The 21,350-nt window shown below is 34.1% G+C and overlaps 1 protein-coding gene across 8 annotated transcripts in view; it reads right to left on the bottom strand.

Annotated features, from left to right (window-relative positions):
- Positions 1-8,662, bottom strand: part of LOC109078700 (inverted formin-2-like) — a 33,957-nt gene extending 25,295 nt beyond the window's left edge. For 2 of the 8 annotated variants that reach the window (XM_042773449.1, XM_042773450.1), the window contains exons 1-3: positions 8,252-8,532; positions 2,510-2,953; positions 364-479 (exon numbers count right to left, since the gene is read on the bottom strand). In XM_042773449.1, coding sequence (XP_042629383.1) covers positions 364-479; positions 2,510-2,909 — 516 coding nt within the window. In that variant the 5' untranslated portion in view covers positions 2,910-2,953; positions 8,252-8,532. Of the gene's footprint in view, positions 1-363; positions 480-2,509; positions 2,954-8,251 lie in introns of all 8 variants that reach the window. The other 6 variants (XM_042773445.1, XM_042773447.1, XM_042773443.1 and 3 more) reach the window with 4 other exon arrangements.
- Positions 8,663-21,350: the final 12,688 nt, after the last annotated feature.

The raw sequence follows: 21,350 nt of genomic DNA, 5'->3' as shown, positions 1-21,350 counted from the left end.
AGGCTTCTTATTTTCTGTCATTTTGCTTCTCCAGTAAATGTATCTTGATTTAAGAAACTTCAGATATTTGTACAGGACAAAAGACAAACATACTGAGAAAGAGCATCATTTTTGCAGTGTAAATGTAACTTTTGCAGAGAGAATAAAATTCTTAAGTCTATTTAGAAGCAGCAGTGTGACGTTTTGTGTTTTTCCTACAGTACATGCAGTAAAACAATGACATATTAAGAGATCGTTTGAGACGCATGTTATCTGTCTCAGCTGACCACTTCAGATCACCCGACACTTAACACTCGCTTTCTGACCTGATATCAATCCCTTAACTGATCCAGACGGAGACGCATGAATCATATCATCACTTGCCTTGTAATGGTCCAGAGCGTCTAAAGCGAGTCTGTGACCCTCTGAGGAGAACATGCAAAGGGCCGCCAGCAGCTCAAACACCTGCTTCTTCACCATGGTGTTAGACGTGTCCAAAGCTGGAGGGAAAGGGAAAGGGAATACAGTGCTTTTAGCTTCCTCCTCCATTGTTTTAGCTTCCTCCTCCATCGTTTTCTCCCTCTCCACTTTTAGGATGAGTTAGCAGCTAATTTTTGGGAGACGTAATGTGAACTTTGTACTTCTGATGGTTAAAAAAACAGCCAAAGCATGTGATAGGTGTGAAGATTGAGCAATGTAGATACTGTGAGCAATGCTTTGGAGGAATGTGTGTTTTTCTGAATTTATCTTGTCTACTGGATAGTTAGTGCACAGTTTTAAAGGAACAGTTCAGCCAAATCCTTCTTTCAGACGTATAGAATCAGTGATTGTGTGACTTCGACGGACTGGTTTTTGGATTGTGAACGCATGCATCCTCAAAAGAGAAGTGTGAAAGAAATCCATGCGGGTTTGGAACGACATGAGGGTGAGTCAATGATTTCTGGGTGAACTATTCCTTTACCCCGTGAAGCCTGACACATAAAACTATAGAAAATAAAATCCGATTTTTTGAAAATGGATCAGTTTATTGAACCTTTTGAAAATATATTTAGAAAAAAAAAAAAAACTGCATGTTTTGTTGTTGTTGTTGTTGAGTATCATAATTGACACATCAGGCTTTTATGGCTCATAACTTTGAAATAAAATAAAATAAAAATCTAAATTATGACATACTACATCATAATTATGAGATATTTTAAATTATGATATACTAAGTCATAATTTTAATATAAAAAGTCATAATTATGAGATAAAAAAGTAATTTATGTCATATGACATAATTTAGAGGTAAAAAGACAATTTTGAGATAAACAGTCATAATTATGAGACAAAGTGAAAGTTATGGTGAGAATTATGAGATAAAAGGTCACAATTATGAGATAAAAAGTCAAAATTATGACAAGTCAATTATGAGATAAAACTCATAATTATGAGATAAAGTCAAGTCAAATAAGTCATAATGTTGAGATAAAAATTCATCAATTTGAGATAGAAAGTCATAATTAGGAGACAAAGTGAAAATTATGAAAAGTGAATTATTAGATTAAGTCATAATTCTGAAATAAAGACAAAATTACGATAGAAAGTAAAAATTATGACAAGTGAATTATGAGATAAAAAAATGACATAATTATTACTATATAATAGTCAAAAAATCTTTTGAAATTGATTTTTTTTAACAGAACGGTTTACTGAAACTTTAGACAAAATTTTTTTTACTATATTTTTTAAAAAGTTGCAAATGTGTTTTTTTGTCATAATTGACTTTTTATCTCATAATCATGAAATTTTTACCTCATAATTCTCGTCATGATTTTCACTTTGTCTCATAATTATGACTGTTTATCTCAAAAGGTATTATTTTTGTTTGTTTTTTGGGCACAAAAAGTATTCTCGTAGCTTCATGACATTACGGTTAAACCACTGAAGTCACATGGACTATTTTAACGATGTCCTTACTGACTTTCTGGGCCTTGAACGTGTCAGTTCCCATGCAGGGTCAGAAAGACCTCGACTTCATCAAAAATATCTTCATTTGTGTTGTGAAGATGAACGAAGGGACGACATGAGGGTGAGTAATTAATGGCAGAATTTTCCTTTTTGGGTGAACTATCCCTTTAAAAGATGTGAGATGTTCTGGAGGGTTGTGAAGATCATTCCTCCGCTGAGGAACAGTGAAAGTAAAGCTTCTGGAGACAAATGCTCCTCAAAAGATCCTGATGATCAGATTTGAGACTCTAAAACATGATTGATGGAGAATCAAGTAAAGCTGAGCTGCTTCAGTCCAGTAAGAGTTCATCTGGAGATATTACTGCAGTTATTCTCACCTTTACTTGATCAAAATCACTCAAGATTTGACAGCAGAAAGACAAGTGAAGTACAATTACACTAAAAGAGCTTTGACTGGATAAAAAAAAACCTCTAAACTATTGATCAGATGACAGAAGACATGAGGAGATTGTGTGCGACAGGTTTAACAGCAAAGTTTGATAATTTGGAGATCAAATATGATACAGTAAGATTGTTCTACCCTGCGACAGCTTGCGCACGTATCCCTCGTTATCCACGATGAAGTGAATCCCAGCAGATGAGTTCATCACGGCTCTCACACAGCTCACACACGTCAGCTGCAGCAGAGCGTCTGCGATCCGAGAGCAGCCACGTCCCGAAAGACGGTCCAGGGCCTCCAGCAGCAGATCGAGGCCCGAGAGCTCCAGGAACTGCACCATCCAGGTCTGGTCACTGTTCTCCAGACGCTTCTTCAGGCCTGAGTAGTTGACCACGGTGGGCACCTGCAGCAGACGGATGCAGAGCTCGGCATCTGCGTTCTCCAGGTTGGCCTCCTGCGAGCTGTCCGAGTCCTGGGACGAGCCCAGTCGACCTCGTACGGCCGCCCACTTCTTCTGCACACCGTCTGACTTCCCAGACATGATGATGATGATGATGATGATGATGAAGAAGTTCGAGGGAAGTGCTGCGGAGGTAAAAAGCAGAGAATTTATTTAAACACACAATAATAATAATAGTTTAATTCAGATTCACACAGAAACTCAAATCTCTTAACTACAACCCGCCTAAATAAAAGTGGTTTAACTTGAAGAAATTGTGACAGAAATGTATAACTACTGTACAGCAAAATGTACTTCTAAAAAAAAAAAAAAAACAACAGCAACAACAACAATAATAATAATATACAAAAAAACAATTATTATTATTAATAATAATAACAATAATAATAATTTACAATAAACACAATTATTATTATTATTATTATTATTACAATTATTAAATAATTTGCTGCAGAACAGAATTTGTATACCATATAATTAAAACAAGATTTTTTTTTATGATATTGATAATAATAATAATAAAAATTATTAAAATATTACATTAATGTATTATTATTATTATTATTATTATTAAAGTGCAGTATAATAGAGGTTGCATACAGTATAAAATAAAAATAATAATAATAATGTTTTAATAAATTGTATTATTATTATTATTATTATACAAAATATCATAAAACAAGATATTTTCCCCTCTGTTTTAATATCTACAAGTTCTGTTGTGCAGAACCTTTTTGACAAAAAAATAAAAAATAAATAAAATGCAACATATTTTATTTTAAATTGTTATTTTTTATGCGACTGCATTTTAAAAGCTTGATTAAATTGTTTATATTTAAAGAATTAATTTCTTTCAACCCCATTTGATGAAAAATTCATCTTGAAAATAAAACAGAATCTAAGATAAATAAAATGGAAAACAGAATTTAGAATAAAATAAATAAATTAATTAAAATAATTTACATTCATTTTTAAGGTCTAACAAACATGCAGAATGCATTTCCCCCCATTAATAGTATGAAATTAATATCATAATAAACAGAGATTATGAATAATATGGAAATAAATATAGCCCAACACTACTTTTACAAAAGAGAGTCATATTCATAAAGACACATGATTTGAGAAATAATTCACATCTTAAAACACTCAGGCTAAGCAAAACATCGAAATTATAGGCTTGAAGATGCAGGAAGGTCAGAATGTCTCTATCAGAAATCCCCATATTTAGAGGAAACGAGAGCCAAGTGTCACAGGAAGGAAGGCTAAAACAACAGCATAAAGCATTCATCAATCCAGAGGAATGGATGATCAGTTCAGACTTGCAAAATTCAACCCATCGTGAGCTCTTCTCGTCTTTCTCCATGTGGGTTCAGACTTTCCTGGCATGTTTCATTGTGCTTCATCATTTCGACAGACCCAAAAAGAGGCTTCAATGGCAAGCGCGGGCATGAAACTCATTTTAGGTCACTGACTGGGGAATTTTTCTAACTGTGAAGAATAAAGGCTCTCTAATTAATTTTCGAAAATAATTATATCCATTATAAAGCAAGTTCAGATCCGTTCCACATCACTATAAGTAAACATGAGCTGAAAGCTTTGTCTGAACACACCCTTAAACTCAACAAACACAGGAATCTCTCCGACATCTGGACAGAGACGAGATATTTCATTGATCTCACACACAGACGCCAATGTAGAAGGTCAGAAAGTCATAAGAGGTTCATGTACGGACCAAAATACACTTAGCATAGGTTTTTGGATCAATTGCAAACAGCAGCCTTGAAAACGATTATAATTTTAAAAATCTGTGTAATTTAAATTAAAGTTGCTGTGTATTAGAATGATTTCTGAAGATCATGTGACACTGAAGACTGGAGTAATTATGCTGAAAATACAGCTGCGCATCACAGAAATAAATTACAGTTTAACAGAGATTCACAGAGAAAACAGATGTTTTAAATTGTAATAATATTTCAAAATAATTTTGATCAAATACATTTTTTATATATAAATCAAGTGCTTAAAACAAATTACAAGGGTATTTTAGGATGCTCACTGACTTTTTAACATAAACACTTGTGTGTTATGGAATAAATGAATTGCAGTCTATAGTCTATACCCATCTAAACTGCTGATTCGACACGATCTGCACTTCATATCTGATTGTCTTACACAAAACACACCAGCCTAGTGCTGGAATCTGTCCCATCAGCCACAGCGGGACGTCCTGCAGGGATTTACTGCAGACAAAAGAGCTTTTATGCCACGGCGAAGCTCAACAAAAGTACCAGAGCATCTTTGGCACTGGATTCAGTTTTCCTTTTTCTACCCCAGTTTGTTTTGACTGAGGGAAAGTGAGAGAGACGATTTATTTACCTTGATAGAAAAAGCTATTTTAGATGTCGGCTTGAGGAAAGTTGGGCATATTTGGGCTTGTTTCGTCTCTGGAGGCCAGTTACTCAATACAAAGACCATCTCAGAACAAGAAATTACAAGAAAAGTTCATTTAGGACACACTGAACCACCTAAACCTGATGCAAATCTACTGAAACAGACAATCTGGTGAAATACCAGTCATGCCGTCACTCACAGTTGCTCAGATAAGGCAAAAACCCTCCCTTTCCTCAGTTTAGAGAACACATTGCGCAAAAGTTCATGCAAGAAAGAACCTCTCTGCATGAATGCCAGGAATGTTCTTCACATAGACCCTCCAATGTGTAAGACTTTGGTCACATGCATCAGTCAGGAAGGAAAGGGAAACTCACAGAACAATATGACTCAATGCTTCTGCTTTTCTCACTAATGTACTGTACACTGTGGTCGCTTTTCCTAAAGAGTGAATTGCACAAAATCATAAAATCGGGTCATATTTCGACCCAAAAGCAAGGAGATTTATATCTCGTTGAAGCATATTTCTGGGATGTTTATTTTCATGACTATTTCATGACAACACATTTATTCCTTTAATAATCATTTTGTACATTTTAAAAATTCCACTGCATTGCTATTTTTTGGGGTAAAATTGTCATGGAAATAATGTCACAAAAAACACATGACCTAGACAAGTTTTCATGGGATTCACCTCAAACTTCAAAGAAGCAGCTAGAAAGTCCAAACAGTCTGAAGGTTATGTGACTGTAACGCACAGATATAGTAAAGCATCTACTCTGTGCCGACCTTGATAAAGCTTCTCTGTTCTCTGTGAGGTCAGACGCTCTCAAGGGTGACGATAACCTACATATGAACAATACAATCACGTGTGTTTGTCTCAAACCTGAAAACATGAAAGTCCCTAATAAAGTGCTCCTCTTCAGATGATATTTGGGTGAAACTAGCTACGCAATAGTTGAGTGGAAAAGCACAGGTCCATATAAGTACAGAGATTTCATATAAACACTCATGCAAACGACAGCTTGCTCATTCCACTGGAATGTGCGACTTGTAAAAAGCATCACTAGAAACAGTGTGAATTTATCACATTTCCTCCTTTTCTGGGTGTCACGCTTACATGACACAATCTAATGGGACAAACAGCAGCCGTTTCCTGTGAAATGCAAATAGGTCGTTTAATAACCACTTACATAAAATGACACGGATCGAGCCAGAATGATAACAGCCTGCATAGAGAGCAATGCATTATTCAGTATTATATACTACCATAAGCCCATACTTAACTTTTACTGACTAAGCAGACACACCCGACTATACTGGAAATCATTAATTACAAAAGATCACCGTTACTGGCAAGATACCACATTACTACAGTAAAACTGCAATAATGTGGTGTTATTCACCAGCACAAAATAATAATTTTTTTTTGGGATGGAATCATCAAGAAAATAATGTTACAAAAAACACATTTTCTTTTACTAATCATTTTAACATTTTAACTTAAAAAATATATATAGATATAGATATTTTATATAGATATTTTTGGGATGGAATTCAGGGTTGACCGATTATCGGCACAGATATTAAGCTTTTTAATGATTATCGGTATCGGTCATTTGCAGATAAAATTATTTAAAAGCATTTAAAGAAAGATTTTGTCAGAGTCTTTGTTATTCTTAAGTTTGACATTAATTTTCATTTTTACACCAGACATATATATCGGCTCAAAATATCAGTTATCGGTCTACTTGATCTGTAATAATCATTATCAGTATCAGTATCGGCCCTGAAAAACACATATCGGTCGACCCCTAGATGAAATTGTCATGAAAATAATGCTTCCAACAGCACAATTGCCTTTAATAATCATTTTAAGATTTTAATTTTAAAATTATATTGCATTGCATTTTTTGGGTATGAAACTGTAAATAAAATAAGTCACAAAAAGCTATTTTTTTTCTTTATAATCATTTTAAGATTTTAATTTTAAAATCCATGTTGCATTGCTATTTTATAGTTCAAAAAGCAATTGTTTTTTAATAATCATTTTAAAAGCATAACTTTAAAAGTCCTGTTGCATTGCTGCAGTAAAACTGCAATAATGTGGTGTTATTCATCTCTGTCAACAATAAATAAATAAATAAAAATTACAAACTCTGAAAGATTTTTACACTGTTAGAGGTCATATATTAACTGTAGTAAAATATCTATAAAAACTAGTAACAAACTAAAAATGACTTTGTAATTAATTGTGAATTTACAAGTGATTTCTGAGTGAAAATGGTTTCAACGTATGGTATTTTGTCTTAAAATGTGTGAAAATAAAGTCTAAAACACATGATTTTGTCTCTTTTGTCCACCCAGGCGTTAGTATACAGAGCAAATCCATCTGATTTAGTGTTTTACAGACTGCATTTCACCACAACATCTGCTTCATATTATGACTTTTCCTCAACTCCAGCACTAACAGAGAGCAGTGAAAGGACTGCGGCTCTTTAGAAAGCTTCTCCTCCTCCTCATCTGATTGCTGCTGTCCATCTGATCTCCTGAATATCTCGCCCACACTGATGCATTTACACCCACATACTGAACCAAATCAATATCTGTGACAAACAACTCAAGCCTGAAGAGGACAGCATGTCTTCAAATGACGAGACAGCATCAGTAAAGCATCTATTCATACAGTAACTTTGACCCTGTTTACATACATACAACAAGCGATGATACAAACAAACACTGATCTCAACTGATGTTTGGCTTGATATGACAAACGCAACATTGTTTCCTTATTCGGACCAATAAACAATACACAAATAATAATAAAACCTCCGCTGTTTAACTGACAGTCAAGCTTCATCTCCGAAACATGGCGATTTTTCCTCCTCAGCGCCATATTCATAATGCATAATGATACTAGTAGGGAAATACTTCAGATTTTTGTCTGAAACCAGCTTTTACTTTACTTAAACGCGGGTGTGTTTTATGGTATTGAGGGAATGTTTAAGATATAGAATATTCATTTGTCCTACCTGTGATTCAGCGAGTGTCCTTTATGATGCGATGAAGAGGAGAACGGATGCGAGCAGACACATTCCGGGCGTCTCTCCTGATAGTTTGAAGTATTCCGGGCGGATGAGGGTGAGACTGTTGGGCTGACTCAAGCTGCTGCTGCTGACACACGTGCTGACCACGCCCACTGAGCGAGACGGGGCGTGGCTTAACACGCTCCTCTGCCAATCCAATGGAAAACTGGAGTACTGCATACTGCGACTGTGCCGGAGTATGCAACAATAGACCTTTTAAAGGAACAGTTCACCCCAAAAATGTACATTTGCTGAGCTGACAGTGTCCTCACCCTCAGATCATCAAAGATTAGGATGAGTTTGTTTCTTCATCAGATTTGTAGAAATGTAGCATTGCATCAGTGTCTCAGCAATGGATGCTCTGCAGTGAATGGGAGCTGTCAGAATGAGAGTCCAAACAGCTGATAAAAACATCACAATAATCCACAAGCACTCCAGTCCATTAGTTAACATCTGGAGAAGGCATCTTGAAAAGACTGCATTTTCCTTGCACGATGATCCAGTAAAGCCACCAGTATCGTGAAGGACCACACCCACACTGGAGCATCAGAGCCCACTCTTCAAGATTACTCAACAGCTTTTCTCCCCCAGGCTGTGAGAGCCCTCAACTCCAATCACCTTGCCCCCCTCTGAAACTGCGTCTGCTACCCTGCCCCCTGAAACTAGAAACACCCCCCACCACCACCATCATCACTTCCACCCAACTCACCACACCACATTTAAAAACTGTTGAGAACTTTGTATAATCTGAGTGTGCTACACACAGGTGAGTGGGCTGTACAAACCACCTGTAGTAACACGCTCTTTTCTCTCTATATGCACTTTTATACACATTCCCTGCTACAAAGACTCAACAATATAACACGTTTACTTGCACATGCACAACAATAATCTTATACCTCATTTGCACAATGTTATGTACAGTATTTATGTTAAAGTACTTGTATAGTTTGTCTTAGATTATGTAAGAATAGTCAAATATTTACAGTATTTTTAGGGGTTCAAGCACATAGTGCTGAAAGGATTTTTATTATTGTTTTACAGCCGTAAAACTGATTGTGCATACCAAACCGTAAGGCCTTGGCTAGATGGTAGAGCTCAATTTGGGGAGTAGAACCTGATGAAGACTTACGCCAATCAGACAATGGGGGGGGGGGGGGGGGCGCTACAGTGAACAAAAATGTGAAATCACTCACATCTCCTACCTAGACCACTTGTCATAGACTCGTAGTTTGGAATCCTTTGGTCAAAACGAAGAAAAGTGTAGAAAGTCAGATTCACTCTTTCATATTTACTTGAAGTATATTCAAAACCTACTTTTGTGAACTAGTCCAAGGTTTTTCACCTGATTGGAGCCAAACCACTGAAGAAATATTTTCTAGACAGTGAATATCAATAATTATTAAAAAAAAAAAGTTTGAAGAAAACAAAGAAATTTTGACTCACTGTCGCATAGGGATGCCAAAATGTTTGTAAGGGGCGGGGTTAATTTAACTAAAATGGCTATAACTCTTGAATGAGATATCTTCACCAAACTCGACACAAATATGTATGAGCTCAATCTTTGGCCAAATAAAAAAAATGCGCCGGTCTGCCACTTGGTGGCACTATAAGGTGGAAAAAAAACATAAAAACAGCTATAACTACGCAACCGTTAGTACAAATGACCTGAAAATTGTTATGCAGCGTCTTTGTCAAATGTGCCATAAGGGTCTATGAGGACATTGGCGTATCTCAAAAAACATGGCTGCCATCGGCTAATGAAATTTTAGCACCTATTAGACAAGGTTAACGGAGGCCGTTCGGAATGAAACGGTGGGCATCTTTGACCCATGGCCCCAAAGGTCTGTAAGAATTTTGAAAAAAATCGGCCACTGGGGGAAGAAATTGCATTTTTCAAGTACATAAGTTATTGTATATTTCACAATTTTTCACACATACACTCAATCTTCATATCATTGATAGATCTCCTCATGTGGAGAAACTTTGCTTCAAGAACCACTGCTGTCAATCTAATTGTTCATTAACCTTTTGTGAAGTAGTCCAAGGTTTTTCCACTTAATCTCGATCAAACCATTGCAGGACAATTCTCTGGACTCTCTAGATCAATAATTATCATAAAATATGTAGAATTTCTGCCTTCGGTTAGCTACAATGGGATCATTTAGAAAAGGGGCATGGCCAAATACATCCAAACATTACAAAACTTGGTGAAAACCTGTGTCAGATGATTCTTAACGATCATGCAAAGTTTCATGGAGATTGGACCATAGGTGTTGCTATAACAGTTAAAAAGGCCTCAAAAACACAGTATTCCTCTAGTAAATGTCCTCAAATTGCAAAAAAAAATAAAATAAAAAATTCACAAAAACACTAGATCTTCATATCATATGATATATCTCCTCATTCTGAACAACTTTGCCTCTAGGACCACTGCTGTCAATCCAACTCTGCTTTAAACATTTGATATTATTCAATACTTTTTTGAACTAGTCCTAGGTTTTTAACTCAAAATCAATAAAACCACTGCAGTACAATAATGTGGACTCTCTAGATCAGGGGTGTCAAACTCAGTTCCTGGAGGGCTGGAGCCCTGCAGAGTTTGGTTTTAGCCCTGCTCCAACACACATGTAGTTTTCAAATAAGCCTGAAGGACTTGATTACTTGGATCAGGTGTGTTTAATTAGGGTTGAATCTAAACTCTGCAGGGCTCTGGCCCTCCAGGAACTGAGTTTGACACCCCTGTTTTAGATAAAGGTTTAAAACAGTTCATGTCTGTCCTGTATTCCCTGAGACTGCAAATACAACCAATAGATGGCAGCAAAGGATCACTCTTTGGCTCATTCTATCACTGGAATAGCTCTTTTCTCAGGTTTTATAAGGTACTGACATTCAGATAGTTTGAAATAATTATTGTTACATTTAAAAAATTGTTACATTTAAAATCACATTGAGTCAAAGTTTACCACTTTATTTAAACAGACATCTCAGTTTTGACAATTATGCCACATTATGATTAAATTTAAACCTGAAAAATAGTATAAACAGGACACTTCCAGTAAGCAAGTTATTTTAAATATCTACATCCACAACATAAAGTGTGTCTGTCTGTGTGTGAGCATGCTTAGTCTGGATTAAATAATGGAGCGTGTGTTAAGTAATATAGTTTAACCTTTTCGTTACTCTGTGTGTGTGTTATGATATTCTCCATCATGGATGTGTTCTGGTGTCAGTCACACATTTTGGGTGAGACCCCTGACAGCATAGAAGCCATGAAGGGCTTTAAGTCTCCCGGTAATTGCTGCTTGCGGCTATATTTATAGTTAGATTACTGCTCTCAGTAGGTTAGTTATGTATAGATTCATAATTGTTTTTTACTATTGTTGTATGTTTATATTTATGTTGTTTGTTTATAATATAGCCACTGTATGTCCATACATGTAGCGGAATGACAATAAAGCTCAACTTGACTTGACTTGTTATAGTTTATAGTCAGCATTAAGCATTAAGTAACGATGTTGGAAACGTACAGTATGTATCCCTAAAAATGTCAAATGCAACTCAATGGTTAGACTGAAAGACACACCCGAGCCAACACGACATCATGTTGCAACTCATGTTACCGAACTGTCAATTTTAGAAATAGAAAATAAGGAAGGTAACAGATTTTCCTTCAGATTTAATAAACTTTACTCTTTTTTGTTGGACAAAATAATTAAAATTTTATTTTGAATCCAACATTGTTGGACAACGACTGTATTCTAAGCCTCAGATGAACAGTGAGCTTCTGCATTGTTTGTATGATTGAATCAAGTGTTATCTGATGATAAGATATTTTTACAAAATCCACCGGCATGTTGATAAATGTGTGTGAGAGATTCTGCACGTCACACATGTTTGAGAGTTTTAGTCCGGTGTGAGAGTGTCTGCGTTCTTCTCTGGGTGGAAGAAAATCTGATAAACTGACAAACAGGAGCTGAATGAACCCAAGAAGTACAGTGTCACAAACAGCTGACGCACGCATGACAGAAAAAGAGAAGGAAATGATTTCCATGCCTGTTTTTAATGAATATACTAAGAGAATCTTATGATTATGAATCAAGTTTGGTTTTATATGCGTAATTACAAGATCATAGTGGTATGTTTTAGCAAACTTTAGCTAGTCTTCACAATATTATGTTTCCTGTTTGTGTCTAAAAAGTGTTAATTTCTCCATGCAACAGCAATGGTTAGGAGGACAATATTTGTCTGAGATACAACTATTTGAAAATCTGGAATCTGAGGGTGCAAAAAATTGGAATATTGAGAAAATCATCTTTAAAGTTGTCCAAATGAAGTTCTTAGCAATGCATATTACTAATGAGAAATTAAGTTTTGATATATTTACGGTAGGAAATATCTTTACAAAATATCTTCATGGAACATGATCTTTACTTAATATCCTAATGATTTTTGGCATAAAAGAAAAATCTATATTTTTGGCTATTGCTACAAATATCCCCCAGCGACTTAAGACTGCTTTTGTGCTCCAGGGTCACATATGTATCATAAGTGTATGTGTGTCAGGGTTATACACACATTTTTGCACTGATAACAGAACCTTTATGTCATTTTTCAAAACTCATTCACTAATTCACAACCGAAGATCAAAATGAACCTTTTTCCAAATGCTTGGATACAGTACACATGAACCAAAGATTTTTTGTTCATTGAACTAAAATCACTGGTTCAAAATGACACAACTTCAAAGTATTACTATTTCAAAATGCAACTCACACATAACATCTCAATCGAGTGTCTATTCATTTCATTACAATGATCTCAAAATGCTACATAACTTGCATTACTCTTGAAGCATAATTTTTAAGGAAAGTGATGAACAATACTGAATGTTTAGATTATGAAAGTGAAGCAACTGAGGACTATGCTCAGGTATGATCAGTTTCAAGATGCCTGTTGGTGGTAAAAATCTATATCATTGTTATCAGTATTTGTTTTTCCTACAATACAGTTTTTTGTTTTGTTTTTTTTGCTTTGGCACAACTTTCACAAGCAATTGGTAAATTTTCAAAACTCTTAGTACTTATATCACAACAGATCATCAAAAGTGCACTTTTTTTCCAAACATTTCAGCATATTTTCAATTGTGTTAGTACAATACACATAATCACAACACAAAATAAGTGTTTCATCTATATAAACGTTTCATTCACAGTAACTGCCATTCATAAAGTTATTACTATCCAACTTTTGATTTGCATCTCTCATCATTCAGTTTAATACATTTGTCTATCATTTAATTCAACTGATCTTAATGTTTAATCAATGAATCATTTATTATGTCCATAGATTTTCAACTTGTCTGATTGTTGTCTGATAATTTGTAAGTTACAAATTGCTGCAAGAGCTTTCAATCAAGAAAGACCAATTACTAATTATTTTCACCTGATGATCACAATAAGATACTGTATAAGTAGAACTGTGTGTGAGACTTTGCAATGTTCAAACATGGAGCAGGATAGACTTGTAGAGAGAGAGGAAACCTGCATCAAATGTGCCATCTATTAGCTTTCCAGCTATTGCATTCCTTTTGAAGAAGCACCAGGTTTCTATGAAACCAATTCACAGTACTTGGTGCCTTTTGAGAGAAACAATGTCCGGATGAAACAACTGCATTCAGGTACAACACTAAATTGATGTACTGTATGACATGCAACTTACAGTACTGACTAACAATGTCAACTCTTATTTGTAAAAGAGCTAACCAAATTATTATTTTAGAGTTATGGAGCTGGACGCTGCTGTGAATCATAACAAGTATTTTCTGTCGATGAGGCCGGTTTCAATCTGGCAAAAACCAGACGCCGTGGACGTAACCTTATTGGCCAAAGGGCAACCATCCAAGTGCTTGGACCACGTGTGGGAAACATCTCCATGTGTTCAGCTGTATCTGAAGATGGTGTGGTAGGCTGTAGACCAGTTCTAGGACGAAGACCCTGAACACCTGATAGCTTTCTAAATGAGCTTGAGCGGGCCTGTCAGGGTGAAGATGTTATCGTGTGGGACGATGTCAGTTTCCACCATGCAGAGCTGGTTCGGTAATGGTTTCATGCACATCCTCGGTTCATGACCCTCTATTTTCCCCTATACTCGCCTTTCCTCAACCCAATCGAGGAATTCTTCTCACACGGAGGTGGAAGGTGTATAATTGTCATCCGCATGAGCATGTGGTGATATAATTGCAGAGGAATGTTAAGCCTGTATTCGTCATGCCAGAAGGTTTTTCCCGTGGTGCATGAACAATGAAGACGTTCACGGTGATGTTGATTAACTTATGGCCAAATGTTGAAGACTGGCTTGACAATGTGAATTTCAGTTCTACATTAACAGGGTTTTAAAATTTTTTTTTTTATTTTTTATTTTTTTTCTCACATGCAACCACAGCAACCTAAAATTAAAATAATACTTTTTTTTTTTTCTTTTTTTTTTGTGCTTGTGTATGTAAATGACTTTTGATGTGTTCTTTGATCACATTTTCATGTTTTAAAAAAAAAACAACCTCTTTTTAAATGTAGCGTTTGTCTGAACGTAAGTGTAACATTTGCTGTGTATTATATTTGCTGTGTGTTATACACAATTTTATATATTGTGTGTGTAATATTCATGCAGCACCGAGGGTGAGCTGAAACCTGTACCTTGTATTGTTTGCTACTGATTGTTAAAAGTACTAAGTTGAAAAAAGATCTTACTGTTGAGTTTTGGTGATTAAACCAAATGTTCTCAACACATATCACAATGATCTTGTGTTCTGAAACAATGATTATGTGGAATGAAAATAAGTTCAACTACAATGAGATCAGGTTTTAAAAATGACTAGTGGTATTACAAGTGTGATCAGTTGTACTGAGTTTTGTACACCTTATTTAAGAAAATAGTAACAAACCAATTAAGAAAAAAAAAAACTGTAAATGTCTTTTAAGAGGGTAATAGAGCTGAAAACTGATGAAAACATCCATATTGTTGAATGAGGCAGGCTTTAACCTGGCCATGACATGAAGTGAGGTTGAGAGGGGCCCAGAATGATGTTTGCTGGGGGACCGGACCCCCCCCCAATGTATGTGATTTTGAGGAGGTTCTGTTATTAGTGAAAAAATGATTGAGAGTGAAGCTGTTTTGAGTGTAAAATGTCAGTTTAGTAGTGAATGAGCTGAGTTTGTGTTGGTGATCAGTAGGTGGCGCTGTAGGCCAACAGATGACTGTGTGTTGTTATTGAAGAAATGACCAGGTCAGAATTACACCCTGACAACAGAATTTCTTTAATTGAAAAATTACATAAAAATTACATATATAATATTTCAATGAGTATATAATATCAAATTAAATGTTTATTATGTAATATTATTAAGAATACTGTTATGTATTGTTATAAATTATTTATATATATGAATGAGTATATGTAATTAATATCAGCACATTAAATACTTATTATGTAATATGATTATGAATATTGTTATATATTATGTTATAAATTACATATGTATATATGTATCATATTTGAATGAGTATATATAAATAATAAAAGTACATTAAATGTTTTATTTGTAATATTAAGAATATTATGTATTAGAAATTATATTATTACATTTTATTTATATTTATAATTTAATTTATATTTATATTCATTATGTTTTTTATGATTGATCAAATTAAATAAATGTAATTTTCTTTGTTATAAAAAGTTCTTTTATTTTTAATATTTAAAATCTTTTGTATATTTAATATTATGCATTATAAAAAGTCATAATTATCACACATTAAATCACAATTTTCAGATAAAAGTCAGAATTATGAGATAAAAGTCAAAATTATTAAATAAGTTAAATAAGTTATGAGTTAAAAATTAAGAATTATCACACATTAAGTCAATTTTGAGGTAAAAAGTCACAATTACCTCAATGACGACTTTCATACTTTCCTGGACCTTGACACTGTTATTTATTTGGCAGTCTATGGGACAGTCACAAGCCTCCCGGTTTTCATCCAAAATATCTTAAATTGTGTTCCGAAGACGAACGGAGCTTTTACGGGTTTGGAACGACATGGGGGTAAGTGATTAATGACAAAATCTTCATTTTGGGGTGGAGTATCCCTTTAAGAAGAGCAATTGGATGAAAAGAGGACACATTTGTCTCATCCTTGCCTTTCTTAAGAAGTAAAGAAATATTGGCGAAGTAGAGAGAAGGAGGAAATTGAACATCCACAACATAAGAGGTGCAATTTTACCTGCATATTGCTTTTAAAATTTGACACAAAAGCCGTCAGGGCCAGGAGCCTTCCCATTGGGAAAGGCATTAAATGCATCTAGGATCTTCTTGGGGGAGTCGTGGCCTAATGGTTAGAGAGTTTGACTCCTAACTCTAAGGTTGTGGGTTCGAGTCTCAGGCCGGCAGTACCACGACTGAGGTGTCCTTGAGCAAGGCACCGAACCCCCAACTGCTCCCCGGGCGCCGCAGCATAAATGATGCCCACTGCTCCGGGTGTGTGTGTTCACGGTGTGTGTGTTCACTGCTGTGTGTGTGTTCGAGTGACGAGAAGGCCGCAGGAAAGAGCAACCCATGACGAACAGCCTCCTTGAGACTTTTCCTCACATCACATCAAATATGATACAGTAGGGTTAATAGTGGTTATAAATGATAAAATAGTGTCAGTATTGAGAATTATCACAAACTTGATCGCTATTAAATCTAATTTACTTGAGGTCACATTTTTCTGTAAACCGCATTGTGTAGCAATACATTATTATTTTATTATACTATTGAGGCAGATTGCTTAGGAGGTGTTTTTACGAGCCTGTCGCTGCATGTAAAACACAGACACAATTATTTTTATTAGTTTGCTTCATAATGAGTCTAGATTGCAAAAGATAGTGTTGAGTGTTGATAAATGGGTTTAGAGAGCAGCTGCTGAGAGATGTTCATACAGACGCCAGAATAAACACATGCATGTATTTGTGCTGGAATCGTCTCTGTGATAGACACAGTCCTTTGTCTTGTGTTATGTTTTGTATAATAACTTCTTCTGGTGAAATAGCTGAAGTGGAAACAATCGAGAATGAACTTTGATTGATATAATAATCTATATAAACGCGTTTATTCTTTGGCACTTAAAAAAAATTATTTGGTGCCTGTTTGTGTTTTTTGTTTCTTATCGGACCCAATGGCTCCTTATTATTTATTTTCGTGTTTAATTTATAAATTAAGTAGAGTTATAATTTCTTAATTATTAATTTACAAATTTATTTATGTATTATATAATATATTATTATTATTATTAGCATTGTTTTTATTATATATTATAAAATTATTAAAATTATTATATTATAAAAATTTGTATAATATTATTATATTTATAAAAAATTTAAATATTGTTAAATAAAAATACAATAAAATAAGTAATAAAAAATAAAAAGTGTGTTAAAAAATTTATAAATAAAAAACTATATCTTTACTTCATACTAGTATTTTAAATGCTGCCTTATTTAAATAAAAAAAAAGTAAAATTCAAACATGCATTTATGTATTAATGATATAATATAACATTATTGTTGTTGTTTTTATTGTAACAAAATTGTAATAATATTATATTAAATAAAGCATTAAATAATACTTATTTAAAAAATACTTATTATAATAGTGAGAATCTAATGAGAATCACTATTAATAAACAGGTATTTCAAAAAGGGAAAAGGTGTTCATGTATTACAGTAATGGGTGCAGGGGTTGCTTATTTGTCATGAAAATAACATCACAGTTCCATGTTAATTTCTTTATGCAAAAACTTTTTTTTATCCCAAAATATATCAAAACAAAATGTTTATTATCCTTGAGTTTAATCTCACATTATAATGACTTTAATCTAGAGATTTTTTATTTATTTTTTTTAAATGTTGTTATTGCTTGGCCCTAATCCTCTTCCTTATAACTCAGAATTGCAAAAAGAATTAGCATTTAACTGTGTATATATAAAAAGTTTTTATGCTTTTTAATTTATATATAATTTTTTTTTATACGTCTTAATGCTGGATGTGTTTCATCTTTTGTCTTCTCCAGATGTTAACTGATGGTCTGGGGTGCTGTGGATTACTTGTGGATTATTGTGATGTTTTTATCAGCTGTTTGGACTCTCATTCTGACGGCACCCATTCACTGCAGAGCAATCCATTGCTGAGACACTGATGCAGTGCTACATTTCTACAAACCTGATGAAGAAACAAACTCATCTACAAACAAACTTTATATTTTTGTTTGATCTGTTCCTTCAAGATACATACATTTCTATCTCTCTACAGTAATATTCAGACTGTAACTCTTCACTCCTGAAACTGCCTGTAAGCGTCAATGCCTCGTTTGATTAGTGAACATCCAGAAGGTGTCAGTGTTTGTCGTGTCGCTGGTTCAAAATGACACAACTTAACATCAAAGTATTACTATTTCAAAATGCAACTCACACATAACATCTCAATTGAGTGTCTATTCATTTCATTACAATGATCTCAAAATGCTACATAACTTGTATTACTCTTGAAGCATAATTTTTAAGGAAAGTGATGAACAATACTAAATGTTTAGATTATGAAAGTGAAGCAACTGAGGACTATGCTCAGGTATGATCAGTTTCAAGATGCCTGTTGGTGGTAAAAATCTATATCATTGTTATCAGTATTTGTTTTTCCTACAATAGTTTTTTTTTTTTTTTTTGCTTTGGCACAACTTTCACAAGCAATTGGTAAATTTTCAAAACTCTTGGTACTTATATCACAACAGATAATCAAAAGTGCACTTTTTTCCAAACATTTCAGCATATTTTCAATTGTGTTAGTACAATACACATAATCACAACACAAAATAAGTGTTTCATCTATATAAACGTTTCATTCACAGTAACTGCCATTCATAAAGCTATTACTATCCAACTTTTGATTTGCATCTCTTATCATTCAGTTTAATACAGTTGTCTATCATTTAATTCAACTTATATTAATGTTTAATCAATGAATCATTTATTATGTCCATAGATTTTCAACTGGTCTGATTGTTGTCTGATAATTTGTAAGTTACAAATTGCTGCAAGAGCTTTCAGTCAAGAAAGACCAATTATGTATTATTTATAGAAATTATATTATTACATTTTATTTATATTTTATAATTTAATTTATATTTATATTCATTATGTTTTTTATGATTGATCAAATTAAATAAATGTAATTTTCTTTGTTATAAAAAGTTGTTTTATTTTTAATATTTTAAATCTTTTGTATATTTAATATTATGAATTATAAAAAGTCATAATTATCACACATTAAATCACAATTTTCAGATAAAAATCAGAATTATGAGATAAAAGTCAAAATTATTAAATAAGTCATTTATGAGTTAAAAAGTAAGAATTATCACAAATTAAGTCAATTTTGAGGTAAAAAGTCACAATTACCTCAATGAGGACTTTCATACCTTTCCTGGACCTTGACACTGTTATTTATTTGGCAGTCTATGGGACAGTCACAAGCGTCCGGTTTTCATCCAAAATATCTTAAATTGTGTTCCGAAGACGAACGGAGCTTTTACGGGTTTGGAACGACATGGGGGTAAGTGATTAATGACACAATTTTCATTTTGGGGTGGAGTATCCCTTTAAGAAGAGCAATTGGATGAAAAGAGGACACATTTGTCTCATCCTTGCCTTTCTTAAGAAGTAAAGAAATATTGGCGAAGTAGAGAGAAGGAGGAAATTTCTGCTAACAAAAGGAATGATTGAACATCCACAACATAAGAGGTGCAATTTTACCAGCATATTACTTTTAAAATTTGACACAAAAGCCATCAGGGCCAGGAGCCTTCCCATTGGGAAAGGCATTAAAAGCATCTAGTATCTTCTTGGGGGAGTCGTGGCCTAATGGTTAGAGAGTTTGACTTCTAACCCTAACGTTGTGGGTTTGAGTCTTGGGCCGGCAGTACCACGACTGAGGTGTCCTTGAGCAAGGCACCGAACCCCCAACTGCTCCCCGGGCGCCGCAGCATAAATGATGCCCACTGCTCCGGGTGTGTGTGTTCACGGTGTGTGTGTGTGTTCACTGCTGTGTGTGTGTTCGAGTGACGAGAAGGCGGCAGGAAAGAGCAACCCATGACGAACAGCCTCCTTGAGACTTTTCCTCACATCACATCAAATATGATACAGTAGGTTTAATAGTGGTTATAAATGATAAAATAGTGTCAGTATTGAGAATTATCACAAACTTGATCGCTATTAAATCTAATTTACTTGAGGTCACATTTTTCTGTAAACCAAACCGCACTGTGTATGTATAAATTCATTTTTTTTTTTTTTTTTTATTGAGGTTGATTGGTTGGTGTTTTTTTTAGCCTGTCGCTGCATGTAGAACACAGACACAATTATTTTTATTTAGTTTGCTTCATAATGAGTCTAGATTGCAAAAGATAGTGTTGAGTGTTGATAAATGGGTTTAGAGAGCAGCTGCTGAGAGATGTTCATACAGACGCCAGACAAATAAACAACATGCATGTATTTGTGCTGGAATCGTCTCTGTGATAGACACAGTCCTTTGTCTTGTGTTATGTTTTGTATAATAACTTCTTCTGGTGAAATAGCTGAAGTGGAAACAATCGAGAATGAACTTTGATTGATATAATAATCTATATAAACGCGTTTATTCTTTGGCACTTAAAAAAAATTATTTGGTGCCTGTTTGTGTTTTTTGTTTCTTATCGGACCCAATGGCTCCTTATTATTTATTTTCTGTGTTTAATTTATAAATTAAGTAGAGTTATAATTTCTTAAATTATTAATTTTACAAATTTATTTATGTATTATATAATATATTATTATTATCATTAGCATTGTTTTTATTATATATTATAAAATTATTAAAATTATTATATTATAAAAATTTGTATAATATTATTATATTTATAAAAAATTTAAATATTGTTAAATAAAAATACAATAAAATAAGTAATAAAAAATAAAA

The sequence above is a fragment of the Cyprinus carpio genome, chromosome A17 (genome assembly GCF_018340385.1).
Source record: "Cyprinus carpio isolate SPL01 chromosome A17, ASM1834038v1, whole genome shotgun sequence".
In the NCBI taxonomy this organism is placed as follows: Eukaryota; Metazoa; Chordata; class Actinopteri; order Cypriniformes; family Cyprinidae; genus Cyprinus; species Cyprinus carpio.
The sequence above is the reverse complement of the archived record's forward strand: the minus strand, read 5'-3'. Positions and strand labels throughout refer to the sequence as shown.